At 65.7% G+C, this 22248-nt stretch overlaps 3 protein-coding genes across 4 annotated transcripts; 1 reads left to right on the top strand and 2 right to left on the bottom strand.

Annotated features, from left to right (window-relative positions):
• Positions 1-898: 898 nt before the first annotated feature.
• SIPA1 (signal-induced proliferation-associated 1) lies at positions 899-5755 on the bottom strand (the record flags this gene model as incomplete). Its single annotated transcript, XM_074534013.1, has 6 exons — positions 5107-5755; positions 4363-4484; positions 3954-4139; positions 2746-2920; positions 1702-1805; positions 899-1089 (listed from the first exon to the last, which is right to left on the bottom strand). Coding segments are annotated over exons 1-6 (1277 nt in total), but the record flags the coding sequence as incomplete, so codon positions are not given.
• Positions 5756-7798: 2043 nt separating this feature from the next.
• On the bottom strand, positions 7799-10709 carry LOC141727724 (uncharacterized). Of its 2 annotated transcripts, XM_074534010.1 has the most exons (5): positions 10487-10709; positions 9275-9468; positions 8791-8876; positions 8657-8699; positions 7799-8565 (listed from the first exon to the last, which is right to left on the bottom strand). In XM_074534010.1, exons 1-5 carry the CDS (start codon positions 10641-10643, stop codon positions 8350-8352), a joined length of 696 nt encoding a protein of 231 aa, XP_074390111.1. In that variant the 5' UTR covers positions 10644-10709; the 3' UTR covers positions 7799-8349. The 2 variants fall into 2 exon arrangements, with proteins under 2 accessions (XP_074390111.1, XP_074390112.1); XM_074534011.1 differs by lacking the exon at positions 8791-8876.
• A 114-nt stretch (positions 10710-10823) lies between these two features.
• Positions 10824-21606, top strand: LOC141727723 (mitogen-activated protein kinase kinase kinase 11-like). Its single transcript, XM_074534009.1, has 11 exons — positions 10824-13169; positions 14115-14295; positions 15542-15690; positions 16402-16571; positions 18310-18538; positions 19109-19222; positions 19310-19376; positions 19469-19546; positions 19981-20612; positions 20772-20832; positions 21096-21606. Exons 1-11 carry the CDS (start codon positions 12347-12349, stop codon positions 21187-21189), a joined length of 2598 nt encoding a protein of 865 aa, XP_074390110.1. The 5' UTR covers positions 10824-12346; the 3' UTR covers positions 21190-21606.
• Positions 21607-22248: the final 642 nt, after the last annotated feature.

The raw sequence follows: 22248 nt of genomic DNA, 5'->3' as shown, positions 1-22248 counted from the left end.
AAAGGGGGGTTAAGAGACCCCAAAAATGTGGGGGAGACCCCCAAAGGTTGGGGGAGACCCTGCCGGGAATCCTAGAGCCCAAAAATTCAGGAGAGACCCCAAAAATGTGTGGGAGATGCCCCCAGGATGAAGTAGAGATCTCCAAAGGTTGGGGAATCCTGAGAACCCAAAAATCTGTGGGAGACCCCAAAAATGTGTGGGAGACCCGAAAAATGTGTGGGAGACCCGAAAAATGTGTGGGAGACCCCCAAAAGTTGGGGGAGACCCTTCCCAGGAGTCCTGAGAACCAAAGGTCCAGGAGAGACCCCAAAAATGCGTGGGAGGCCCCCCAAGACTTGGGGGAGACCCTGATGGGAATCCTGAGAGCCCAAAAATTCAGGAGAGACCCCAAAGAGATCCCCAGGGTCCCCAAAAAGCCTCCCCAAGCACGTCAGGAGTCCCCGCCGACCCCCAAAACTGCTCTTGGGAGCCCCTCCACCCCTTTTGAGACCCCCAAGACCCCAAAACCTTCTCGGAGACCCCCAGAACCCCTCGTAGGACCCCCCCCACCCCCATTTGAGACCCTCAGAGACCTCCGGGGAACCCGAGATCCCCCTGGGGACCCCCAAAACCCCCTCGGGGACCCCCAAAACCCCTCGAGTGAGCCCCTCCACCCCCAATTGAGACCCCCGGGGACCCCCCCAAAACTCCTGTTAGAGACCCCAGACCCCTCTTGGGAGACCCCCCCACCCCCATTTGAGACCCCAGACCCCCTCGGGGACCCCCAAAACCCCTTACGGGAGCCCCCCCACCCCTGTTTGAGACCCCCGGGGACCCCCAAAACCCCTTACGGGAGCCCCCCCACTCCCATTAGATACCCCCGAGGACCCCCAAAACCGCTGTTAGGGACCCCCCCCACCCCCATTTGAGACCTCCAGGGACCCCTCCCCACCTGTAGGCGGTGCGGGGCGTGCCGGGCTCGTGCACGCGCACCACCAGGAACACGTGCTGGAAGTGGCTGCGGAGCGCGCGCGGCGAGAACGGGAGCGCGCCCGGCTCCTGGAACACGATAGTCACGATATCGTTGCCGATATGGCGCTTCCGGAGCAGCTGCGGGGGGAGAAAAGGGGGGATCAGAGACCCCAAAATTGTCATGGGGGGGAGTTCAGAGACCCTAAATTGTCATAAGGGGATTTAGACACCCCAAAATTGTCCGAAAGGGGAGGTCCAGAGCCCCTAAATTGTCACGATATCGTTGCCGATATGGCGCTTTCGGAGCAGCTGCGAGGGGGAGGAGGGACCCCAAAATTGTCATTGGGGGGGGTCCAGAGACACAAAATTTTCTGGGGGGGTCAGAATTTCAAAATTGTCATGGGGGGTCCGGAGACCCCTAAATTGTCTGAAAAGGGGGAATCAAAGCCCCAAAATTGTCATTGGGGGGGTCAGAGACCCCAAAATTGTAATGGGGGGGGATCAAAGCCCCAAAAGTGTCATCAGGGGGATTCGGAGCCCCAAAATTCTCCCGGGGGGTCTCCAGAGGGACCCCAACCTCCCTGAGCTCCTGCTGGGGGTGAAGGGCAGCGCTGAGGAGACCCCAGACCCTACGGAGACCCATCACCCTCTGTGACCCTTCTGTGACTCTGTGACCTCTCTGTGACCCCGTGACCTCTCTGGGACCCCTCCCCACCCCCACAGGACCCCCTGGGGACCCCCCCCCGGTACCTGCTGGGTGTTGCGGGGGGTGAAGGGCAGCATGGTGCTGACGTGGAACATCACCTCGTAGCCGTGGTAGGTGGTGTAGAGCGAGTGCGTGCCCGTGGAGTCGGCTGGGGAGGGGGCACGGGCTGAGACCCCTCCCCAAAGGGGAGACCCCGACCCAATGGGGAGACCCCTCCCCATGGCCCTGTGTGTCCCCATGTCCTCCATATCCCCCTGTGTCCTCCATGTCCCCCCATGGCCCTGTGTCCCATCATGTCCCCCATGTCCATATGTCCCCATGCCCCCCATGTCCCCCTGTCCCCGCCATGTCCCCAAAGTTCGCCACTTCCCCGTGTCCCCATGTCCCCCCCATGTCCCCTCTATATCCCCTCCATGTCCCCACATCCACGTCCCCCTATCCCTGTGTCCCCCCCATCCCTGTGTCCCCCCCATGTCCCCTCTATGTCCCCGCCATGTCCCCAACACTCCCCTGTCCCCTCCATGTCCCCATATCCCCCCTCCATGTCCCCATGTCCCTCATGTCCTCTCCATGTCCGCCCCGTCCCCATGTCCCCGCATGTCCTCCTGTCCCCAAGTCTCTCACGTCCCCCATGTCCCCAAGTTGCTGTGTCCTTTCCTAACCTCATGTCCCCTCCATGTGCCCCACATCCCCATGTCCCCCTGTGTCCCCCTGTGTCCCCCATGTCCCCATGTCCCCCCATGTCCCCCTGTCCCCATGTCCCCCATGTCCTCTCATGTCCCTGTGTGTCCCCCGTTCCCTCCCTGTCCCCATGTCCTGCTGTCCATCCATGTCCCCCATGTCCCTGTATCCCTGTGTGTCCCCCATCCCTCCATGTCCCCCTGTCCCCCTGTCCCCCTGTCCCCCCAAGTCCCCCAAGTCCCTGTGCCGCCTCCATGTCCCCACGTCCCCTCCACATCCCCCCATGTCCCTGTGTCCCCCTGTCCTGCTCACTGCATGTGTCCAGCTGTGCCCGGTAGCCGCCGAAGCCACGCAGCCTCACGCGGGTTTGTCCCCATGTCCCCTCCGTGTCCCCCTGTCCTGCTCACTGCGCGTGTCCAGCTGTGCCCGGTAGCCGCCGAAGCCGCGCAGCCTCACGCGGGTGCCCAGCAGGTTCAGGAACTGCTCGAAGGCCGGCCCGGCGCCCTCGTTGTTGTACATCTGCTCCTCGGAGCCCTGCCCCGCCCGGCAGTACAGCACGCCCACCTTGCGCTGCCGGCTCACCTGGGGGGCACAGACCTCGTACGGGGGGCACGGACCTCGTTTGGGGGGCAGGGACCTCGTACGGGGGTCCCTGCTCTGTTCCATCCCATTCCCGTCCCATCCCATCCCATCCCATCCCATCCCATCCCATCCCATTCCCATGCCATGGATCCCATCCCATTCCATTCCATTCCATTCCCGTCCCATCCCATCCCATGGATCCCATCCTATTATCTCATTATCCCATTCCCATCCCATCCCATGGATCCCATCCCATTATCTCATCATCCCATTCCCATCCCATCCCATGGATCCCATTATCTCATTATCTCCATCATCTCATTATTTTATTCCATCCCCATTATATGGATCTTTTTATCCCATTGTGCCATTCCCATTTCCGTCCATCCCATTATCCCACCCCATCCCATCCCCTGGATCCCATTATCTCATTATCCCGCCCCATCCTATCTTGTCCCATGGATCTCATTATCCCGCCCCATCTCATTATCCCATTCCCATCCTACTGATCCCATTATCCCATCAATGCCAACACATTGATCCCATTGATCCCACCCCACACCATACCATTATCCCATTCTCCCATCCCATCGATCCCATCCCATCCCATGGATCCCATCCTATTGATCCCATTGATCCCATCCCACCCCATCAATCCCAACACATTGATCCCACCCCACACCGTACCATGATCCCATTCTCCCATCAATCCCAACACATGGATCCCATCCCATCCCATTGATCCCATCCCATTGATCCATCCCATCCCATTAATCCATCCCATCCCATGGATCCCATTGATCCCAATCTATTGATCCCATTGATCCCATCCCATGGATCCCAGTGATTCCATTCTATTGATCCTGTCCCATTGATCCCATTGATCTCATCCCGGTGATCCCATCCCATCCCATGGATCCCATCCCCCCCCACCCCATTATCCCATCCCCATCCCCTCCTGTGTCCCCCCCTCCCCTTTCCCTGTGCCACCCCCTCCCCAACCCCCCCCCCGCCCCAATTACCCCCTCCTCACCCCCTGCTCATCCAATTTGAGGAGGGTCTCCTGCACGGCGGGGGCGGGGGCGAGCCGCAGCCCCCCCACGGCCAGCCCAGGCAGCAGAACTTCCAGAAGCTTCCGCGGGGGCACCGCCCGTGCCCCGGGGGGGCGGCAGCCGGGGGGCAGCGCCTCCTCCAGCACCGACCCGCGCAGTGTCCGCAGCTGGGGAGGGGGCGGCGGGGTTAATTTGGGGAGGGGTCTCAGGGTACTCCCACCCTGAGGATGGGGGGGTTTCTAGGGGAGTTTTTTGGGGTGGGGGCGCTGATTTCCCCTCACCTTTCCCCCCAACCCCGCCGAGCCCTGACCCTTCCCACCCCCCCCCCCGCGATTCCCCTCCCCCCTGAGGAGCCCCCTCCCCACCTGAGGCGCCCCCTCCCCAGCTCACCTGGCAGGTGCGCACGATGATTCTGTGCAGCACCTGCGGCCGCGCCCCCTCCTTCTCCTCCCTCCGCAGGGACACGGCCACGGGCCCCAGCCGGGGGTCCTCGCCCAGCAGGTTGTGGTGCTCTGGTGGGGAGGGGGGGTCGGGATCCTCAGAGACCCCCCAGAATCCCCTCAGAGCCCCCAGACCCTCCCAGAGCCATCCTGGTCCTAGCGGAGCTCTGGGCGCTTTCACCCACCAGGTTCCGATGCTCTGGGGGGAGGGGGCGTCGGGATCCCCACAGCCCCCCCAGACCCCCTAAAGCCCCCCAGAACCCTCCAAACCCCCCCAGACCCCCTGAAACCCCCCCAGAACCCCCAAACCCCCTGAAGCCCCCCCAGAACCCCCCAAGCCCTCCGATCCCCCCACAGCTCTGAGCATTCCCACCCACCAAGTTCCGATCCTCTGGGGAGGGGTCAAAACCCTCCCACCCCCCCAAAACCGCTCCCCCGCCCCCTCCCCACCTCTCCCTCGCTGTCCCAGTTGTGCCCCTCCCCCTTCTGACGCCCCCAGACCCCCATTTCCCCCCCTCCCCAGCCTCACCTTTCCCATAGAAGTACTTGCGGTAATACTCGGCGCCCTCATGGCTGTGCGGGGGTCGCGCACCCCCGCAAACCCACTCCCCCGCCCCCTCCCCACCTGTCCCAGTTGTGCCCCGCCCCCCCTCTGACGCCCCCAGACCCCCATTTTCCCCCTCCCCAGCCTCACCTTTCCCATAGAAGTACTTGCGGTAATACTCGGCGCCCTCATCGCTGTGCTCGATGGGGTGCGGGGGTCTCGCCCCCGCCGGGGGCTCCTCCAGCACGGCCACCGCCGCATTCGGCAGCTGCCCCGGCCCGGGGAGGGGGTGCCGGGGGGGTCCCCCCAACCCCGGTTCCTGCTGCTCCCCCCCGGTCTCGCAGCAGAAGCGGGGGCAGCTCAGCACCAGCGCCTCGGGGTCGGGGGCGTTGTGGGGGGACCCGGGGGTCTCCTCGGGTTCCAGGTGTGCGGCCGAAGCCCCCGAGATCAGGCTGGGGGGGCCCGGGGGGGGCTCGTTGGGGTCGAACAGGATGCTCTGAACGTCGTAATGGGCGAGGAGAGGGCTCCAAGGTGGGCGGGGGAAGAAATCGGGGTCGCCCCCCCCCCTCCGGCAGCCCCAGTAGGAGCAGGGGGTCGTGAAATCGGGGGGATGTGGGGCTGCCCCCCACCCCCACCCCTCCCGCGGCATCTTCGTGGCTTGGGGTGCGGGCTGCGGGGGGGCACCGACACCGGGACCCCCCCTCCGTCCTCCGGGGGTCTCCCTGGGGTCGCCTCGCTGCTGCTGCGCTGCCGGGGGGGGGCGGCGGAGCCCCCCGGGGAGGGCGGCGGGGAGGGGACCCCCCCAATGGCCGGGGAGGGGGCGGGGGGCGGGCGGGCCAAGGGACCCCGCATTTTGCGGAGGAAGAGATCGTCGGACTGCATGGCCCCCTCCCCAAAAAAAAATCCCCACGAAAATCCCCCTAGGACCCCTCAATCACCCCCCCCCGAGACCACCAAGGGCCGTCTGAGACACTTGGAGACCCCCAGGACCCCACTGAGAACCTCAGGGAACCCCCAAGAGACCCTCAGGGACTCTTTAGGACCCCCCCGGGACCCTCAGGATCCTCAAAAGACCCTCAGGGACTCCGCAGAACCCCCCCCTCAAGACCCTCAAGGACGCCCTAGGACCCCCTCGAGACCCTCAGGGAACCCCAAGGGACCCTCAGGGACTCCTCAGAGCCCCCCCAGGGGTCTCAGCCGCCCCCCGAGCCCCCCCTCCCCGGTTGTAACGGGGATCCCTCAGGCCGCGATTTCTCAATGGGAAGAACGTGGGAATGAGCGGAGCTCTCCGATTGGCTGCCCGCGAATTCCCGCCTGCGGGAGGCCCCACCCTTTTTCCCACGCGCCCCTCTCCGGGCCGGGTCAATGGGGGGTCCCGTGGGGTCCCAGGGGTGGGGAGGGGGCTCCGATGGCGGGGTTCGCTGGGGTGGGGGGCGCCGGTGACACCTGGGGAGGGACACGGGGGGGTCAGGGGGTTCCTCCCCTCTTTCCATGTCCCTCTGTCCCTCCGTGTCCGTCCATCCATCCCAGACACCCCCAGACCCCCTCCCCAAATCCCCCCCCCACCCTGCAGGGACCCCAAAATCTGCTGGGGGGGGGGGGGAACGGAGAGTCTGGGACCCCTCCCACCCCGGACACGCGGCTCCTGAAGCCGCGATGTCCCCAAATGTCCCCAGCAGCTCCTGGGGGGTTTGGGGGGGTCTGAGGGGGTCTGGGGGGTCCGAGGGGGTTTGGGGTGTCCGGGGGGGTCCAAGGGGAAGTCGCGGACCCAGGGGATGTTTGGGGGGGGGGCCGGACGCGCCGCCGCCGGCGGTTTCCTGCCATCCAGGAAGTGTCGGCAGCCGCCAACCCCCAAATTCTGCCCCCCAAGAGCCCCCCCAAGTGACCCCCCCACACCGAGGGTCCCTCTCACCCCCAGAGACCCCCCAGGACCCCCCCCCCAAACCAAAGCGAGCCCCCGTTGCTGACCTTGCCCCCGCTGTGAACTCGGGCGTCCGGCCCCCCCCCCTCCCATCCCCCCCCCCAACTTCCCTTCCCCGGCGTCCGCCCCCCCCCGGAGGAAACAGCGTCCGGGCCCCCCCCCAAAATCCCAAAATCCACTCAACCCCCCCAGAGCCCTCCCCAGCTGTTTGAACCCCGTTCATTTTGGGGAGGGGGCGCAGGATGGGTGACGCCCCCCCCCCACTCAGGTACAGGTGGATGGTGGTGGTGGGGGGGGACGGACAGGAATTGGGGGGGGAGGGGTCCCCAAATCTCCTGCGACCCCCCCCATGAAAAAAGGGGGGGGGTCCCAGGAAGGGGTCGCACGACGGGGGGGGGGGGTCACCAAGGGGGGAAGTTGTGCACAAAATTTTTGGGGGTGGTCGCGGGGTTTGCGGACGGAGGGGGAGGGGATAAGAGACCCCCGAGAAACGTCCCCCCACCCAGGAGGTGAGACCCCCCCCTCATTAAATACAAATCCCCCCCAAAATCCCCACCCAATTCCTACCTGCGGCCCCTCCCGTCACTGGGGGGGGGGGTCGGTGTCGCCCCCCCAGCCTGGGGGGGGGTCCCGGCCGTTCTGGACCCCCCGTTCCGAGCGGCTCCGGCGGCTCCCGAGCGGCCGCGCCCCCTCCCCCCCCGCCCCGCCCCCACCCTTCCCTTTTGCCGCTTCCTCTCACCCTGAGGGGGGGGCGGGGGGGGGCTCAAAGAATCCCTCACACCCCCCCACCCCCATAGATCCCTTGCAGCCCCCTCCCCATTTTAGGGTCAGGTGTTTGTGTGCCCCCCCCCCCCCCCACCCACGAGATCTGAGAGTGGCGGGAAAAACAAAAAAAATAAAATAAAAATAAATGGAAAAAAAAAAGGTTAGGACCGTTAGGAACTTTATTAATTAATTAATTAATTGATTGCTCTCTTATCGACGCCAGAACTCGGCCGAAAAAAACGGACGAAAACGAGGTGGGGAACCCCCAAAATGTCACTTTGGGGGGGGGGGGGACGACAAAACCCCATCCCAAAATCCCCCAGGAGCCCCCTCCCCCAGTTCCAGGGACCCCCCCCCCCCCCAAGCTCAGCCCCCCTCAATTATGGGGGAGCAGCCCCCTCATTATGGGGCTGGACCCCCCCCCCCATTATGGGACTGGACGACCCCCCAAAATGCCCCAGTGACCCCCCCTATATGCGCCAGTGCCCCCCCATTATAGGGTTGGACCCCCCCCAAAAAATATCCCAGTGAGCCCCCCCGCCATTATGGGGCTGGACCCCCCCAAAAAGCCCCAGGATGCCCCCCCCCCAAAATATCCCAGTGCCCACCATTATGGGGCTGGACCTCCCACCCCCCATTTTGGGGGCCCCCACTCAAATCCCACCATAGGGGGTGGGGGTCTCACCTGCCTTGGACCCCCCCCCCAATCAAGGGGGGGTCCTGGGGGGGTCCCCAGGGAGGGGGGGGCAATGAGGAGGGGGGGCTGCCAGGCGGGACCCCCACCCCTTGAGGAGGAGTGGGGAGGGGGCTCGGGGGGGGGCTCCTGGCATCACCCCCAGCCCCATTATTGGGGACCCCCCCTTGGGACCCCCCCCCCGAGCGGAGCCAGTCGCGGTCGGAGGCCGTGAGGATGCCCTGGAGCTCTAGGGGGGGGACACAGAGGGGGTTTGGGGGGGGTCCTGAGGTTTGGGGAGGGGGTCCCAGACCCTGGCGGGGGGTCCCGGTGTCGCTCACCCCCAGCCCCGGTGGTGGCCGTGTCCAGGTGTGGCAGCAGCTCCTGGGGACAGGTGACACCAGGTGGGTGATTGGGGGGGGGGTGTCTGTGTTTTGGGGAGGGGTCTCTGTGCCCCCCCCCCCCCCCCACTCACCGAGAGTTGGTTGAAGCCGCAGAGTTGGGGGGGGGGTCGCGCTCGGCCACCGCAGCACCGAGAGCTCCAGAGCCCCCCCGGGGGGGCTGCGAGGGGGGGGGGGACAACATGAGGTGACCCCTAAACCTCAAAATACCCCCAGACCCCTCCCCAAATCCCCAAAATACCTCCAGACCCACCCGGGGGGCTGTGAGGGGGCAGAGATTGGGGGAGGGGGACATGAAGTGACTCCCAAATACCCTCAGACCCCTCCTCAAACCCCTCAAATACCCCCCAGACCCCTCCTCAAACTCTCTAAAATATCCCCAGAGACCCCTCCCCAACCCCATCACCACTCCCTAACCCCTTCCCAAAAACAGAAGGGGGGACCCCCATCTCCTCAGATTAACCCGGGGGTCCCTGGGGACACAAAGTGATCCCTCCAAACCCCCCCAGAACCCCCCAAAAAAGGGCAGGGGACCCCCCCCGAACCCCTCAGACTCACGGGGGGCTCCCGTCCCGCTCCCGGGGGGGCAGCAGCGCCGCCGCCCCCCCCTCGGGGTCCCCCCGGGGGTCTCCCCGGTCCCGGTCCCGGTCGAGGCGGGCGTGCAGGCGGAAGGTGACGGCCTTGACGGCCCCGAAGAACGCGGCCACCAGGGCACAGTACAGGGCGGGCACGGCCCGGGACGGGGGCAGCGCCTGAGCAGGGGGCACAGGGGGGTCAGCAGCACAAAATAACAGACATAAAGACCCCCAAAGAGGCCTCAAGACCCCCATAAACACCCTCTAAAGACCCCTCACAAAGAGCTTCCAAAGAGCCCTCAAAGAACCCCATAAAGACCCTCTAAAGACCCCCATAAAGACATCCCCAAGAACCCCATAAGGACCCCTCATAATCATCCTCTAAAGTCCCCCTAAAGACCCCCCAAAGAGCCCTTCAAGAGGCCCCCTTAATTCCCTACAGACATCCATTATCGCCCCCTGAAATCCCCTCTAAAGAGCCCCCAGAGACCCCAAAGGACGCCAAAGATCCCCCTAAAGACCACCAAAGAGCCCTCTAAAGACATCCCAAAAGACACCCATAAAGACCCCTAAAGCCCCTCTAAAGTCCCCCATACAGACTCCCTAAAGTCCCCATAAACATTCTCTAAAGATCCCTTTAAAGACTCTAAAAGGCCCCCTAAATTCCCTCTAAAGACCCCTCTAAAGTCCCCCTAAAGGCCCTCAAAGAACTCCTAAAGATTCCCCTAAAGAGCCCTCAAAGGCCCCCTGAAGACCCGTCCAAAGACCCCCAAAGAGCCCTCCTAAAATCCCCTCTAAAGACCCCTAAAGACTCCCTATAGACCCCCAAAAATCTCCCTAAAAACCCCCCTAAAGACCCATAAACAACCTCTAAAGACCCCCCTAACGAGCCCCCAAAATCTCCTCTAAAGTCCTCCTAAAGACCCCTCTAAAGACCCTTAAAGATCCTTCTAAAGACCCTTTAAAGACCCCCAAAGACCCTCTAAATACCCGCCTATAACTCCCCACAAAGACCCCCATAAAGACCCCCTATAACTCCCCTAAAGACCCCCTAAATGCCCCCAAAGACCCCTCTAAAGTCCCCCTAAAGACCCCAAACCCCCCCCATCTCCACAGAACTCCCCCTCACCTCCTCCCCCACCCCTCAGAGCCCCCCGAACCCCCCCCAGCCCCCCCGGTTCCCCCCCGTTCTCACCGAGTACAGCCCCAGGGGCAGCCCCCAGCAGGAACAGCCACACGTAGAGCCGCACGCAGTTGGCGAACGCTCCGAGCTGCGGCTCCAGGAAGCAGCCGCCGGTCAGCGAGGCCCACACGCCCTGCCGGAGCACCTGCAGCACCGCCTCGCCCGCCATGGCGGCGCCGGGACCCCCCCGGGCCTTCCCCGGGATCCCCGAACCCTCCTCAGGGTCCCGGGCGCCGCTTCCCGGTTTGCGCGCGGTAATGACGTCATAGAGATAAGCCACGCCCCCTCGCGTTGGACACGCCCTTTTCGGCACTCCCCGCCGTTCGGCGGATAAGCACGCCCCTTTCCGGGTGTAGGCGTGGCCAAGCCCCGCCGTGCCCCGGAGCGCGGAGGGCGCCCCCCAGCGGCGGCGGGCGGAGCCGCACCCCGGCCTTGGTGGGGGGAACCACAGGGGAGGGCGGGGGGCGCACACGGGACCCCTCCCCACACCGGGACCCCTCCCCACCCCCGGTCTCCGCATCCAGACCCGCCCCTCCGGGTGTCCCGTGAGCCCACCGGGGGCAGCAGCGCGTCCCCCAGCGCTGTACGGGGGGTCCCCGGGCTCAGCTCCGCTCCCCCCTCCCCGCTCCGGCCTCTCTCGTCCGGTCCTTCCCCCCCCCCCACCCCACGGCGTCCGGTGCCCCGGCCCGCCCCGTCCGGCGCTGGTTCCTTTTCCTTTGTCCCGGTGACAATGTCCCGGCTCCGCCTTCCGGGGCCGCCTCAGCCAGCGCGGGGATCCGCCGGACCCCCGGGAGCGCCGAGCGGCCGGGCCGCCCCCTGCCCCCCCCCCGGGAACGCCGCCGGACGCCGCTTCCTCCTCCCCCCCCCGCCGGGCCGGGCGGCGGGGGGCTCCGGCGGGACCAGGCGGGGACGGGACGGGGCGCGGGGGGCCCCGGGGGACGGGACGGGGAGGAGGGGACGGGGCACGGGGAGGGAGGAGACGGGGGGGCCTGTGGGGGGGTTGGGGTGGGTGGGGAGGGGGCGTAGGGATCCCCCGGGGGGGTTGTGGGGACCCTTTGGAGCTACCGGGATCGGGGAGATCACCGGGGAGCGGCGGGGAGTGTGAGGAGTCACCGGGAACGCGGGGAGCCCCGGGATCTGTAGGGACTCCCAGGGGATCCATTGGGACCCCCAGGGACCACCGAGATCCATTGGGACCCCCAGGGACCACCGGGACCCCCCGGGATCTGTAGGGAACCTCAGGGACCCCCGGATCTATAGGGACCACCGGGATCCATAGGGACACCCCGCGACCCCCGGGATCTATAGGGACCCTCAGGGATCCATTGGGACCCCCAGGGACCACCGGGATCTATAGGGACCCTCAGGGATCCATAGGGACCCCCGGGACCCCCAAGAGTCCATAGGGACCCCAAAGGACCCTCAGGGACACCCAGGGATCCATAGGGACCCCTGGGATCTATAGGGACCCCAGAACCACCGGGACCCCCAGGACCCCTCCCATTTGAAGGGACCTATAGGGCACCTATAGGATCCTAAGGGACCACGTGAGGTGTGGGGGACCCCACAGGAGCCATCGGGACCCCCTGGACCCCATAACCCCCCCCTGGGGGGCTGCATTGGGACCCCCAGAGCTGTCAGACCCCACAGGCAGCACCCTGCAGGGCTCAGGTGACCCCCCCAGGATATAAAAGGGAGCCCATGGGACCCCGCTGGCACCCATAGGACCCCCCTGGGCACCCATAGGACCCCCCAGGACGCCCACAGAGGCTCCCTAAGCCCCCCAGGCAGCTTCAGGACCCCTTAAACCCCTCTACAGGACCCCCCAAGCCCCCCCCAGCGAGCCGGGGCTGGGGGGGGGGGTCGCACCCCATGGAGTGGGGTCGGTCATCGCCCCCCTCCTCATCCCCCCCGGCGGGGTCTCATTCCCCCCTCCCCTCCCCTTTCCCTGTCCCCCCTTTTCCCACAGCGCTCCCCTTTTCCCCCCTCCCCAATCGGGGGGTCCCAATCCCCTTTTCCCCCCCTCCCCAATGGGGGGGTCCCAATCCCCTTTTCCCCTCTCCCCTCGGGGGTCTCGTTCCCCTTCCCCATCCCTTGGAGAGGGGTCCCGTTCCCCATTTTCCCCTTTCCCGGAGGGGTCCCGCTCCCCTTTTCCCCTCTCCCCTCGGGCTCCCGCTCCCCTTCCCCATCCCGTCCGCCTCCCGTTCCCATCCCCGTCCGGCTCCCGTTCCCCATCCCCTCCCCTCCCCGCCCGGTTCCCGTTCCCCGTCCCCACCGGGCGGTTGCGAACCGGCCCGGGCGGCTTTCGGGGAGCTGCGGCTGGAGGAGGTGATCGGTGCCGGCGGTTTCGGCCGCGTGTTCCGGGGCACCTGGCGGGGCCAGGTAGTGGCGGTGAAGGCGGCGAGGGGCGACGCGGGCGCGGCGGGCGCGGCCAGCCTGCGGCGGGAGGCGCGGCTCTACGCCCGCCTGCGGCACCCCAACGTGGTGGCGCTGCGGGCCGTGTGCCTGGAGCCGCCGCACCTGTGCCTGGTGATGGAGTTTGCCGCGGGGGGGCCGCTCTCCAGGGCCCTGGCCGGGCGCAGGGTCCCCCCCGCCGTCCTGCTGGACTGGGCTCGCCAGGTGGCGCGGGGGATGCGGTACCTGCACTCCGGGACCCCCGTGCCGCTCATCCACCGCGACCTCAAGTCCAGCAATGGTGAGGATTTGGGGAGGGGGGGGGGTAAACAGGGGGGTGTTGGAGGGGTGGGGGTGGTGGAGGGTGGGGGGGGCGGTTATCAGGGTCCTCAAGGTGGGGGGATCCCAGATATTGGGGTCCCTCCAGTGAGAAATCAGATATTGGGGTCCCCAGGTGGGGGTTCACTGATATTGGGGTCTCTAGAGTGAGGAATCCAGATATTGGGGCCTTCAAGGCTGGGGGATCCCAGATATTGGGGTCCCCATGGTGAGAAATCCTGACATTGGGGTCCCCAAGGTGAGGAATTCCAGATATTGGGGTCCCCAGGGTGGGAGATCCCAGATATTGGGGTCCACAGGGTGAGAAATTCAGATATTGGGATCAGCAGGGTGAGAAATCAGATATTGGGGTCCCCAGGGTGGGGGTTCACTGATATTGGGGTCTCTAGAGGGAGGAATCCCAGATATTGGGGTCTTCAAGGGTGGGGGATCACAGATATGGGGGTCCCCATGGTGAGAAATCCTGACATTGGGGTCCCCAAGGTGAGGAATCCCAGATGTTGGGGTCCTCAGAGTGAGGAATCCAGATGTTGGGGTCCCCAATGTGGTGAATCCCAGATGTTGGGGTCCTCAGAGTGAGAAATCCCATGTATTGGATCCCTAATGCAGGGAATCTCAGATATTGGGGTCCCCAGGGTGAGGAATCCCAAATATTGGGGTCCTCCTGTGTCCCCAGAGTGAGGAATCCCAGGTATTGGGGTCTCAAGAATGAAGAATCCGAGATTTTGGGGTCCCCAACATGAAGAATCCCAACTATTGGTGTCCCAACATCCCCAGAGTGGGGCTCCCCCCTGTCCCCATCAGAAACAGGGGATCCCAAACCCCCGCTGTCCCCGGGGTGGGAAGGACACCCCAAATGTGGGGTGGTCTCACTTTGGGGGTGCCCCTGACCCCCGTGCCCCCCCAGTTCTGCTGGCCCAGCCCGTGGTTGGGGACGACGTGAGTGGGAAGACGCTGAAAATCACCGACTTTGGGCTGGCCCGCGAGTGGCAGCGAACCACCAAGATGAGCGCGGCGGGCACCTACGCCTGGATGGCGCCCGAGGTGATCCGGGCATCCACCTTCTCCAAGGGCAGCGACGTCTGGAGGTGGGCAGGGGGCGTGGGGGGCGGAAATCGGGGTTTGGGGTGGATTTTGGGGTGCCCCGTAAAGGACACCATAGAGACCCCATAGGGATCCCTTAGAAACCCCCATAGAAACCTCATAGGAACCCCATAGAAACCCCACGGGACCCATAGAGACCCCACAGAGACCCCACAGGTAACTTTAGGGTGTCCCTGGCAGGTTTAGGGTGCAGTGGCAGCTTTGGGGATGCCCATAGAGGATTTGGGGTGCCCCCATTTGTGGGGTCACAGAGCTGCGGGTGTGGGTGGTTTATGGGGGCCCCCGAGGTGATCCGGGCATCCACCTTCTCCAAGGGCAGCGACGTCTGGAGGTGGGCAGGGGTCCTGGGGGGGCGTGGGGGAGTGAAAATCAGGGTGGATTTTGGGGTGCCCCCCATTTGTGGGGTCACAGAGCTGCGGGTGTGGGTGGTTTATGGGGGCCCCCGAGGTGATCCGGGCATCCACCTTCTCCAAGGGCAGCGACGTCCTGGAGGTGGGCAGGGGTCCTGGGGGGCGTGGGGGGGGTGGAAATCGGGGTTTGGGGTGGATTTTGGGGTTCCCCGTAAAGGACACCATAGAGATTCCATAGGGATCTCATAGAAACCCCATAGGGGTTTCCCGTATGTACCCTGCCCCATAGGGACCCCCCATAGAAACCCCATAGGGACCTCATAGAGACCCCACAAGGACCTTGTAGAAACCCCATAGGGACCCCATAGAGACCCCATAGGGACCCTGCCCCACAAGGACCCTATAGAGACCCCATAGTGATCCCACAGAGACCCTGCCCCATAGGGACCCCATAAAGACCCCAACAGGGACCCCATAGAAACCCCATAGGGACCCCATAGGTACCCTGCCACATAGAGACCCCATAGAAAACCCATAGGGATCCCATAGAGACCCCACAGGGACCCCATAGAAACTTCACAGGGACCCCATAGGTACCCTGCCCCATAGGAACCCCCCCATAGGGACCTCATAGAGACCCCACAGAGACCCTGCCCTATAGGAACCCCATAGAAACCCCACAGGGACCCCACAGAAACCCCACAGGTAACTTTAGGGTATCCCTGGCAGGTTTAGGGTGCTGTGGCGGCTTTGGGGGTGCCCATTGAGGATTTGGGGTACCCCCATTTGTGGGGTCACGGAGCTGCAGGTCTGGGTGATTTATGGGAGAGTTGTGGGGTGGTTTTGGGGGCTCTGACCCCATTTTTGTCCCCCCCCAAAGTTATGGGGTGCTGCTGTGGGAGCTGCTGACCGGGGAGGTGCCGTACCGGGGCATTGACGGCCTGGCCGTGGCTTATGGGGTGGCCGTGAACAAACTGACCCTGCCCATCCCGTCCACCTGCCCCCCGCCCTTCGCCCAGCTCATGGCAGGTACGGGGGGCTTGGGGGGGCTGGGGGGTCCTGGGGGGATTTAGGGGGTCATGGGGAATCAGAGGGGTTGGGGGTTTATGGATATTGGGGTCTGCAGGAATTTGGGGTTGCTGAGGGGTTATGGGGGGTACCTGTGGGGTGTGGGGGTCCCTCGGGAGCCCCCCCAAGCTCATGGCAGATATTGGGGGGCTTGGGGGGCTTTGGGGGGTCGTGGGGAATCAGAGGGGTTGGGGGTTTGTGGATATTGGGGTCCGCAGGAATTTGGGGTTGCTGAGGGGTTATGGGGGGGTACCTGTGGGGTCGCTGTGGGCTGTGGGGGTCCCTCAGGAGCCCCCCCAAGCTCATGGCAGATATTGGGGGGCTTGGGGGGTTGTGGGGGGTCGTGGGGAATCAGAGAGGTTGGGGGGTTTGTGGATATTGGGGTCCACAGGAGTTTGGGGTTGCTGGGATCCCTGTGGTGGTGAGGGGTTGTGGGGGTCCCTGTGGGGTGTGGGGGTCCCTCGGGAGCCCCCCCAAGCTCATGGCAGACATTGGGGGGCTTGGGGGGTTTTGGGGGGTCGTGGGGAATGAGAGAGGTTGGGGGTATGTGGATATTGGGGTCTGCAGGAAGTTGGGGTTGCTGAGGGGTTATGGGGGGTGCCTGTGGGGTCGCTGTGGGGTGTGGGGGTCCCTCGGGAGCCCCCCCAAGCCCCCCAATTCCCCCCTCCCCAGCCTGCTGGGAGCAGGACCCCCACCGGCGGCCGGGCTTCGGGACCATCCTGCGGCGCCTGGGGGGGCTGGAGCCGGGGGGGCTGGGGCCCCCCGAGTCCTTCCACTCGCTGCAGGAGTCGTGGCGCCGCGAGATCCAGGGGCTCTTCGACGAGCTGCGGGCCCGCGAGAAGGTGGGGACCCCTCCCCAAATTCCTGGGGTATCCCCTGAGAACCTGGGACACCCCCAAAACTCCTGGGACCCCTCCCCTAATTCCTGGGGTATCCCCTGAGAACCTGGGACACCCCCAAAACTCCTGGGACCCCTCCCCTAATTCCTGGGGTATCCCCCTGAGAACCTGGGACACCCCCAAAACTCCTGAGACCCCTCCCCAAATTACTGGGGTATCCCCCTGAGAACCTGGGACACCCCCAAAACTCCTGGGACCCCTCCTCTAATTCCTGGGGTATCCCCTGAGAACCTGGGACACCCCCAAAACTCCTGGGACCCCTCCCCTAATTCCTGGGACACTCCTCTGAGCACCTGGGACCCCTCCAAACACTTGGGACCCCTCCCCAAACATCTCGAGCTGTACCCATTAACACCTGGGACCCCTCCCCAAAAAACTCCTAGGGTATCCCCATGAGAACCTGGGACCCCCCCCCCCCCCTAGTATCTGGGACCTCTCCTCAACATCTGGGACCCCCTCCATGAACATCTGGGACCCCTCCCCACAAACTCCTGGGATCCCCCCCCCAACACCTGGAACCCCCCCCTTGACTCCTTTGGCACCCCTCCCCAAACAACTGGGACTCCTTCTCAACACCTGGGACCACCCCCCAAATACGTGGGACCCCTCCCCAACACCTGGATACCCCCTAAAACCTTCAACACCCCCCCAACCCTTAGCACCCGTCCAGGGACAACCCCCCAGACCCCCTTGGACCCCTTCACCAGCCCAGGACCCCCCCCCCCCCCCAAAACCCCTGTGGGACCCCCAAACCCCTCTCCATTGACCTGCTGTCACCCCACTGTCCCCATCACCCCATTGTCCCCATGACCCCATTGTCCTGATCACCCCCATCACCCCATTGTCCCCATTGTCCTCATTGTCCCCCACTGTCCCCATCACTCCCATTGTCCCCATCACCCCCAATGTCCCCACTGTCCCCATTGTCCCTATTATCCCCACTGTCCTCACTGTCCCCATCACCCCATTGTCCCCACTATCTCCATTGTCCTGATCACCCCTATCACCCCATTGTCCCTGCTGTCCCCATTGTCCTCATTGTCCTCATTGTCCCCCACTGTCCCCATCGCCCCAATGTCCCCATCACCCCCATTGTCCCCATTGTCCCCATCACCCCATTGTCCCCATTGTCCTCATGACCCCCACTGTCCCCATTGTCCCCATTCTCCCCATCACTCCCATTGTCCCCATTGTCCTCATTGTCCCCATGACCCCCACTGTCCCCCACTGTCCCCATCGCCCCCACCACCCCATTGTCCCCATCACCCCATTATCCCCACTGTCCCCATTGTCCCCATTGCCCCCATCACCCCCACTGTCCTCATTGTCCCCATCACCCCATTGTCCCCACTGTCTCCATTGTCCTGATCACCCCTATCACCCCATTGTCCCTGCTGTCCCATTGTCCTCATTGTCCTCATTGTCCCCATTGTCCCCATCGCCCCCATTGTCCCCATCGTCCCCATTGTCCCCATTATCCCTACTGTCCCCATTGCCCCCATCACCCCCGTTGTCCCCATCACCCCATTGTCCCCACTGTCCCCATTGTCCTGATCACCCCCATCACCCCACTGTCCCCATTGTCCCCCGCTGTCCCCATTGTCCTCACTGTCCCCATCACCCCACTGTCCCCACTGTCCCCATCACCCCACCGTGCCCCCACTGTCCCCCGCCGCCCCAGGAGCTGCGCAGCCGGGAGGAGGCCGTGGCCAGGGCGTCGCGGGCCCAGCGCTCCAGGCCGAGGCGCTGCGGCAGCGCGAGGCCGCCGTGGCGCGCCCGGGAGCTCGAGGTGCTGGAGCGGGAGCTCAGCCTCATGCTCAGGGGGCCCCCCCGGCCCCCCCCCGGCCCCCAAGAGACGCAGACCCCCCCTTCAGGAGGCCACGGAAACCGGCAGATCTCATCGGGATGCCGCAGGGTGGGGGAAAATGGGGGCTGGGGGATTCGGAGGGTGTTGGGGGCTTTAGGGCGTGTTGGGGTTTTGGGGGAGAAGGGGGGGATTGAGGGTTTGGAGGGTTCTGAGGGGTCTTAGGGGAGATGGGGGTCTTGGGGGATTTGGGGGTCTTGAGGGAGCCAGGGGGCTTTGGGGGTCCTGAGGGATTTGGGGGGCTTGGGGAGCTTTGGGGGATGTTGGGAGCTTTGCTGGTCCAGGGGATCTGGGGGGTCTTGAGGGAATCAGGGGGATTTGAGGGCCCAGAGAATTTAGGGGTCTTGAGGGACTTGGGGAGGTCTTGGGGGGAGCAGAAGTTGTTGGGAGCTTTGGGGCTCCAGGGGATTTGGGGGTCCTCAGGAAGCAGGGGTCTTTGGGGGAGCTTTGGGAGGTGTTGGGGGTCCCGGGCATTTGGGGATCCTGAGGGAGCCAGTGGGCTTTGGGGCTCTGGGGATTTTGGGGGTGCTGGAGGGTGTGTGGGTGCTTTTTGGGGGGTTTTTCTTTCTGGGGGGATTTTTGGGGCTCTCTTGACCTTGGCCCTCCCCCTCCCCAGATTTCAAGCACCGCCTGACCGTCCAGGCATCCCCTGGGGGAGACCCCCGGAGCCACGACCCCCAGGATGGCCCGGGGGAATCCCCGCCCTTCCCGCGCCTGCGCGCCATCCAGCGTGAGTGACGTCATCCCGGGGGGCGGGGCGGTGACATGACCCCCCGGTGACCCCCCCTGACCCCGTGTCCCCCCTTTGTGTCCCCAGTGGAGCCCGAGGAAGAGGAGGAGCCACCACGGGGCCGTGGGGGTCGGGGCAGTGCCCTCAATGGCAGGTGAGTGTCCACCCCCCCACCATTTTGGGAATTTGGGGAGGGGGTCTCTGCACACTGGGACCCCCCCCCGGACCTTCGGGTGTCCCCCCCAGGCGCCGCCTGCGCCCCGATGAGAACCACCTGGTACCTGGACACGGAGGAGCTGAGCCCGGGGGACGCCTCCCCCAATGGTGGGTCTGGGGGCTTGGGGCTGAGGGGGGGGGGGGTGCACCCCTGAGGACCCTTCCCCAACACCTGGGACACCCCCCCTGAGGATCCTTCCCCAACACCTGGGACCCCTCCCCAACACCTGGGACACCCCCCTGAGACCCTTCCCCAACACCTGGGGACCCCTTCTCAACACCTGGAACATCCTCTATGGACATCTGGGACCCCTCCCCAAACATCTGGGACCCCTCTGAACCACCTGGAACATCCTCTATGGACATCTGGGACCCCTCCCCCAACACCTGGGACCCCTCCCCAAACACCTGGGAACCCCCCCCTAAACACCTGGAACACCCCCTATGGACATCTGGGACCCCTTCCCGAACTCCTGAGACCCCTCCCCAAACACCTGGGACCCCTCCCCACACCCGGGACCCCCTCGATCACCTTTCCCCAGCCCGTCCCCCTCCCCCCCCCCCCCGCAGCCCCCTCCCCACACTGACCCCGCCGTGTCCCCACAGGCGAGGCCGGGCCCCCCCTGGAGGCCGAGGAGGGTCGGGGGTCTCGGGGCGGGACCCCCCCGGCTGCTGCGGCGGGCGCTGCTCAAGGGCTCGGCCCTGCTGGCCTCGCTGGGGCTGGGCCGGGAGCTGGCGCCCCCCCGAATCCCCCCGAAGCCCCCCCGCCCTCCCCGGGGCTGCTGCGCCTCTCCCCGCGACGCTGGGAGCGAAACTTGGGGTCCCCCGAGTCACCCGGGACCCCCGAGACCGGGCGGGGCCTGGAGCCCGGGACCCCCGGGACCCCCGAGCCGAGCCGAGCAAGGACCCCCTGGGACCCCCGAGCCCAGCGGGACCCCCAGGACCCCCGAGCCGAGTCAAGCCCGGAGCCCTGGGACCCCCGAGCTGAGCGGGGTCCAGACCCCCGGGACCCCCGGATCCCCCAATCCCAGCAGGATCCGGACCCCCGGGACCCCCGAGCAGGGGCGAGCCCGGACCCCCGGGTCCCCCGATCCCAGCGGAATCCGGACCCCCGGGACCCCCAAGACCCCCGGGACCCCCGAGCTGAGCCAGCCCGGACCCCCAAGACCCTGGAGCTGAATTGGTCCTGGACCCCCGAGCAAGGGGGAGGAGCCAGGACCCCCGGGACCCCCCGGGACCCCCGAGCTGGGCCGTGCCCGGACCCCCGGAACCCCGGGACCCCTGAGCCCACGTCGTGCCCGGACCCCCGGGACCCCCCGAGCTGGGGCTGCAGCCGTCACCCCGGGGGGCTCGGAGACCCCGCGAGCTGAGCCCAGCTGGGACCCCCGAGTGGGGTAAGTGGGACTGGGAGGGGTTCTGGGGCAGTTTTGGGGTTCTGGGGGTTTTCAGAGGGTAATGGGGGCACTGATGGGGTGTTCTGGGGGGTCTTGGGGCAGTTTGGGGGGGGTCCTGGGGCAGTTCTGGGGTTCTGGGGGTTTCAGGGGGCAGTGGGGGGCACTAACGGGGGGTCCTGGGGCAGTTTTCGGGGGTCGTGGAGCAGTTTTGGGGATGGGGGGGGCGATCGCCTCGTCCCCCCAAGCCCCACCCTTCCCCACAGCCCCGCCCGGCCCCGCCCCTCCCCGCTCCGCCCCCGCATCGATCCCTGGAGCTTCGTGTCCGCGGGGCCTCGCAAGGCCCCGCCCCCCCGCTGAGCCCCGCCCCCGAGACCCCTTCACCGACCAATGAGAGCGCTCGCAGCGCTTTGGACCCGCCCCAGCCACCCTCCGCCGACCAATGAGCGGCCGCGACGGACGGATTGACAGCAGCAAGACCCTCCCGCGTCGCAGGCCACGCCCCACCGTGCTGTGATTGACAGCTGCGAGGCGGAAGCCCCGCCCACGCTGGCGCGCCATTGGTCCATGCAAAGGGCATTACAAAAAAGCCCCGCCCCTCCTGGGCGGGGCCTTACGGCAGGAAACCACGCCCCCCTCCTGGGGCAAACCAGGAAGCTCCGCCCTGATTGGTGGGCGCGCTGAAGCCCCGCCCCCGGGCGGTCCCGACACTGGACGGGGGTCCCGGGAGCTTCGGGGGGCGCCCGTGACCAAATAAAAACTCCCGAGACCCCAAAACTGCCGGGGGCGCCTCGTCCTGACCTGGGGGGGCCTAAAATGGGGAGGGGTCGCTGTGTTTGGGGGTCCCACCCCCCCCTTGGAGGGGCACTCTGGGCGTTGGGGGGGGGCTCCCGTTTGCCCCCATCCTCATCCTGGGGGTCCCAGCGCTTTTTGGGGGGGTCCTTTCTACTTTGGGGGGGTCCCAGTTTGGGGGTCCCATCTCCCCCCCGCCCAGTGTGGTGGTTTTGGGGTTTGGGGGAGATTCGGGGGTTTGGGGGGCTCCATCTTGCCCCAGCAGTTTTGGGGGCGTCCCCGTTTCCCTTTTGGGGGGGGGTCTCAGTTGTTACAGCGGGCCGCACCCCCCCCATGGGTGGTCTCAGCAGTTTGGGGGGGGCTCCAGCACCCCCATACCCCATCCTGGGGGGGCTCCAGGGAATTCCCACCCCCAAACCCCCTCATGGGACAAACCCTGAGAGTTTTTGGGGGGATCCCGAGAGTTTTTGGGGGAGTTTTTGGGGGGGTTCCGGCCCGACCCACCCCGTCCCGCCGCTGGAACCGGCCCGGCCATCCGGGCTCCTCCCCTCCCCCCACCTCCCCGCCCCCCCCCCCCAATTCCTGGAGCGGCCCCAGGGCCCGGCCCCCGCCCCCCCCCCCCCCCTC

This window comes from Zonotrichia albicollis, unplaced genomic scaffold (genome assembly GCF_047830755.1).
Source record: "Zonotrichia albicollis isolate bZonAlb1 unplaced genomic scaffold, bZonAlb1.hap1 Scaffold_231, whole genome shotgun sequence".
NCBI classification, from domain to species: Eukaryota; Metazoa; Chordata; class Aves; order Passeriformes; family Passerellidae; genus Zonotrichia; species Zonotrichia albicollis.
The sequence above is the reverse complement of the archived record's forward strand: the minus strand, read 5'-3'. Positions and strand labels throughout refer to the sequence as shown.

Bases quoted from the DNA above. Each gene is read 5' to 3' on its own strand.
- LOC141727724 (XM_074534010.1), bottom strand. From the start codon at position 10,643: ATGGCGGGCGAGGCGGTGCTGCAGGTGCTCCGGCAGGGCGTGTGGGCC. The intron at 9,469-10,486 runs GTGAGAACGGGG...CCCCCTGCTCAG, and splicing joins TGCCCCTGGGGCTGTACTCG to GCGCTGCCCCCGTCCCGGGC. The intron at 8,700-8,790 runs GTGAGTGGGGGG...ACCTGTCCCCAG, and splicing joins GCGGCTTCAACCAACTCTCG to GAGCTGCTGCCACACCTGGA.
- LOC141727723 (XM_074534009.1), top strand. From the start codon at position 12,347: ATGGAGTGGGGTCGGTCATCGCCCCCCTCCTCATCCCCCCCGGCGGGG. The intron at 14,296-15,541 runs GTGGGCAGGGGG...CCCCCCCCAAAG, and splicing joins AAGGGCAGCGACGTCTGGAG to TTATGGGGTGCTGCTGTGGG. The intron at 20,613-20,771 runs GCTGAATTGGTC...CTGGGGCTGCAG, and splicing joins CGGACCCCCAAGACCCTGGA to CCGTCACCCCGGGGGGCTCG.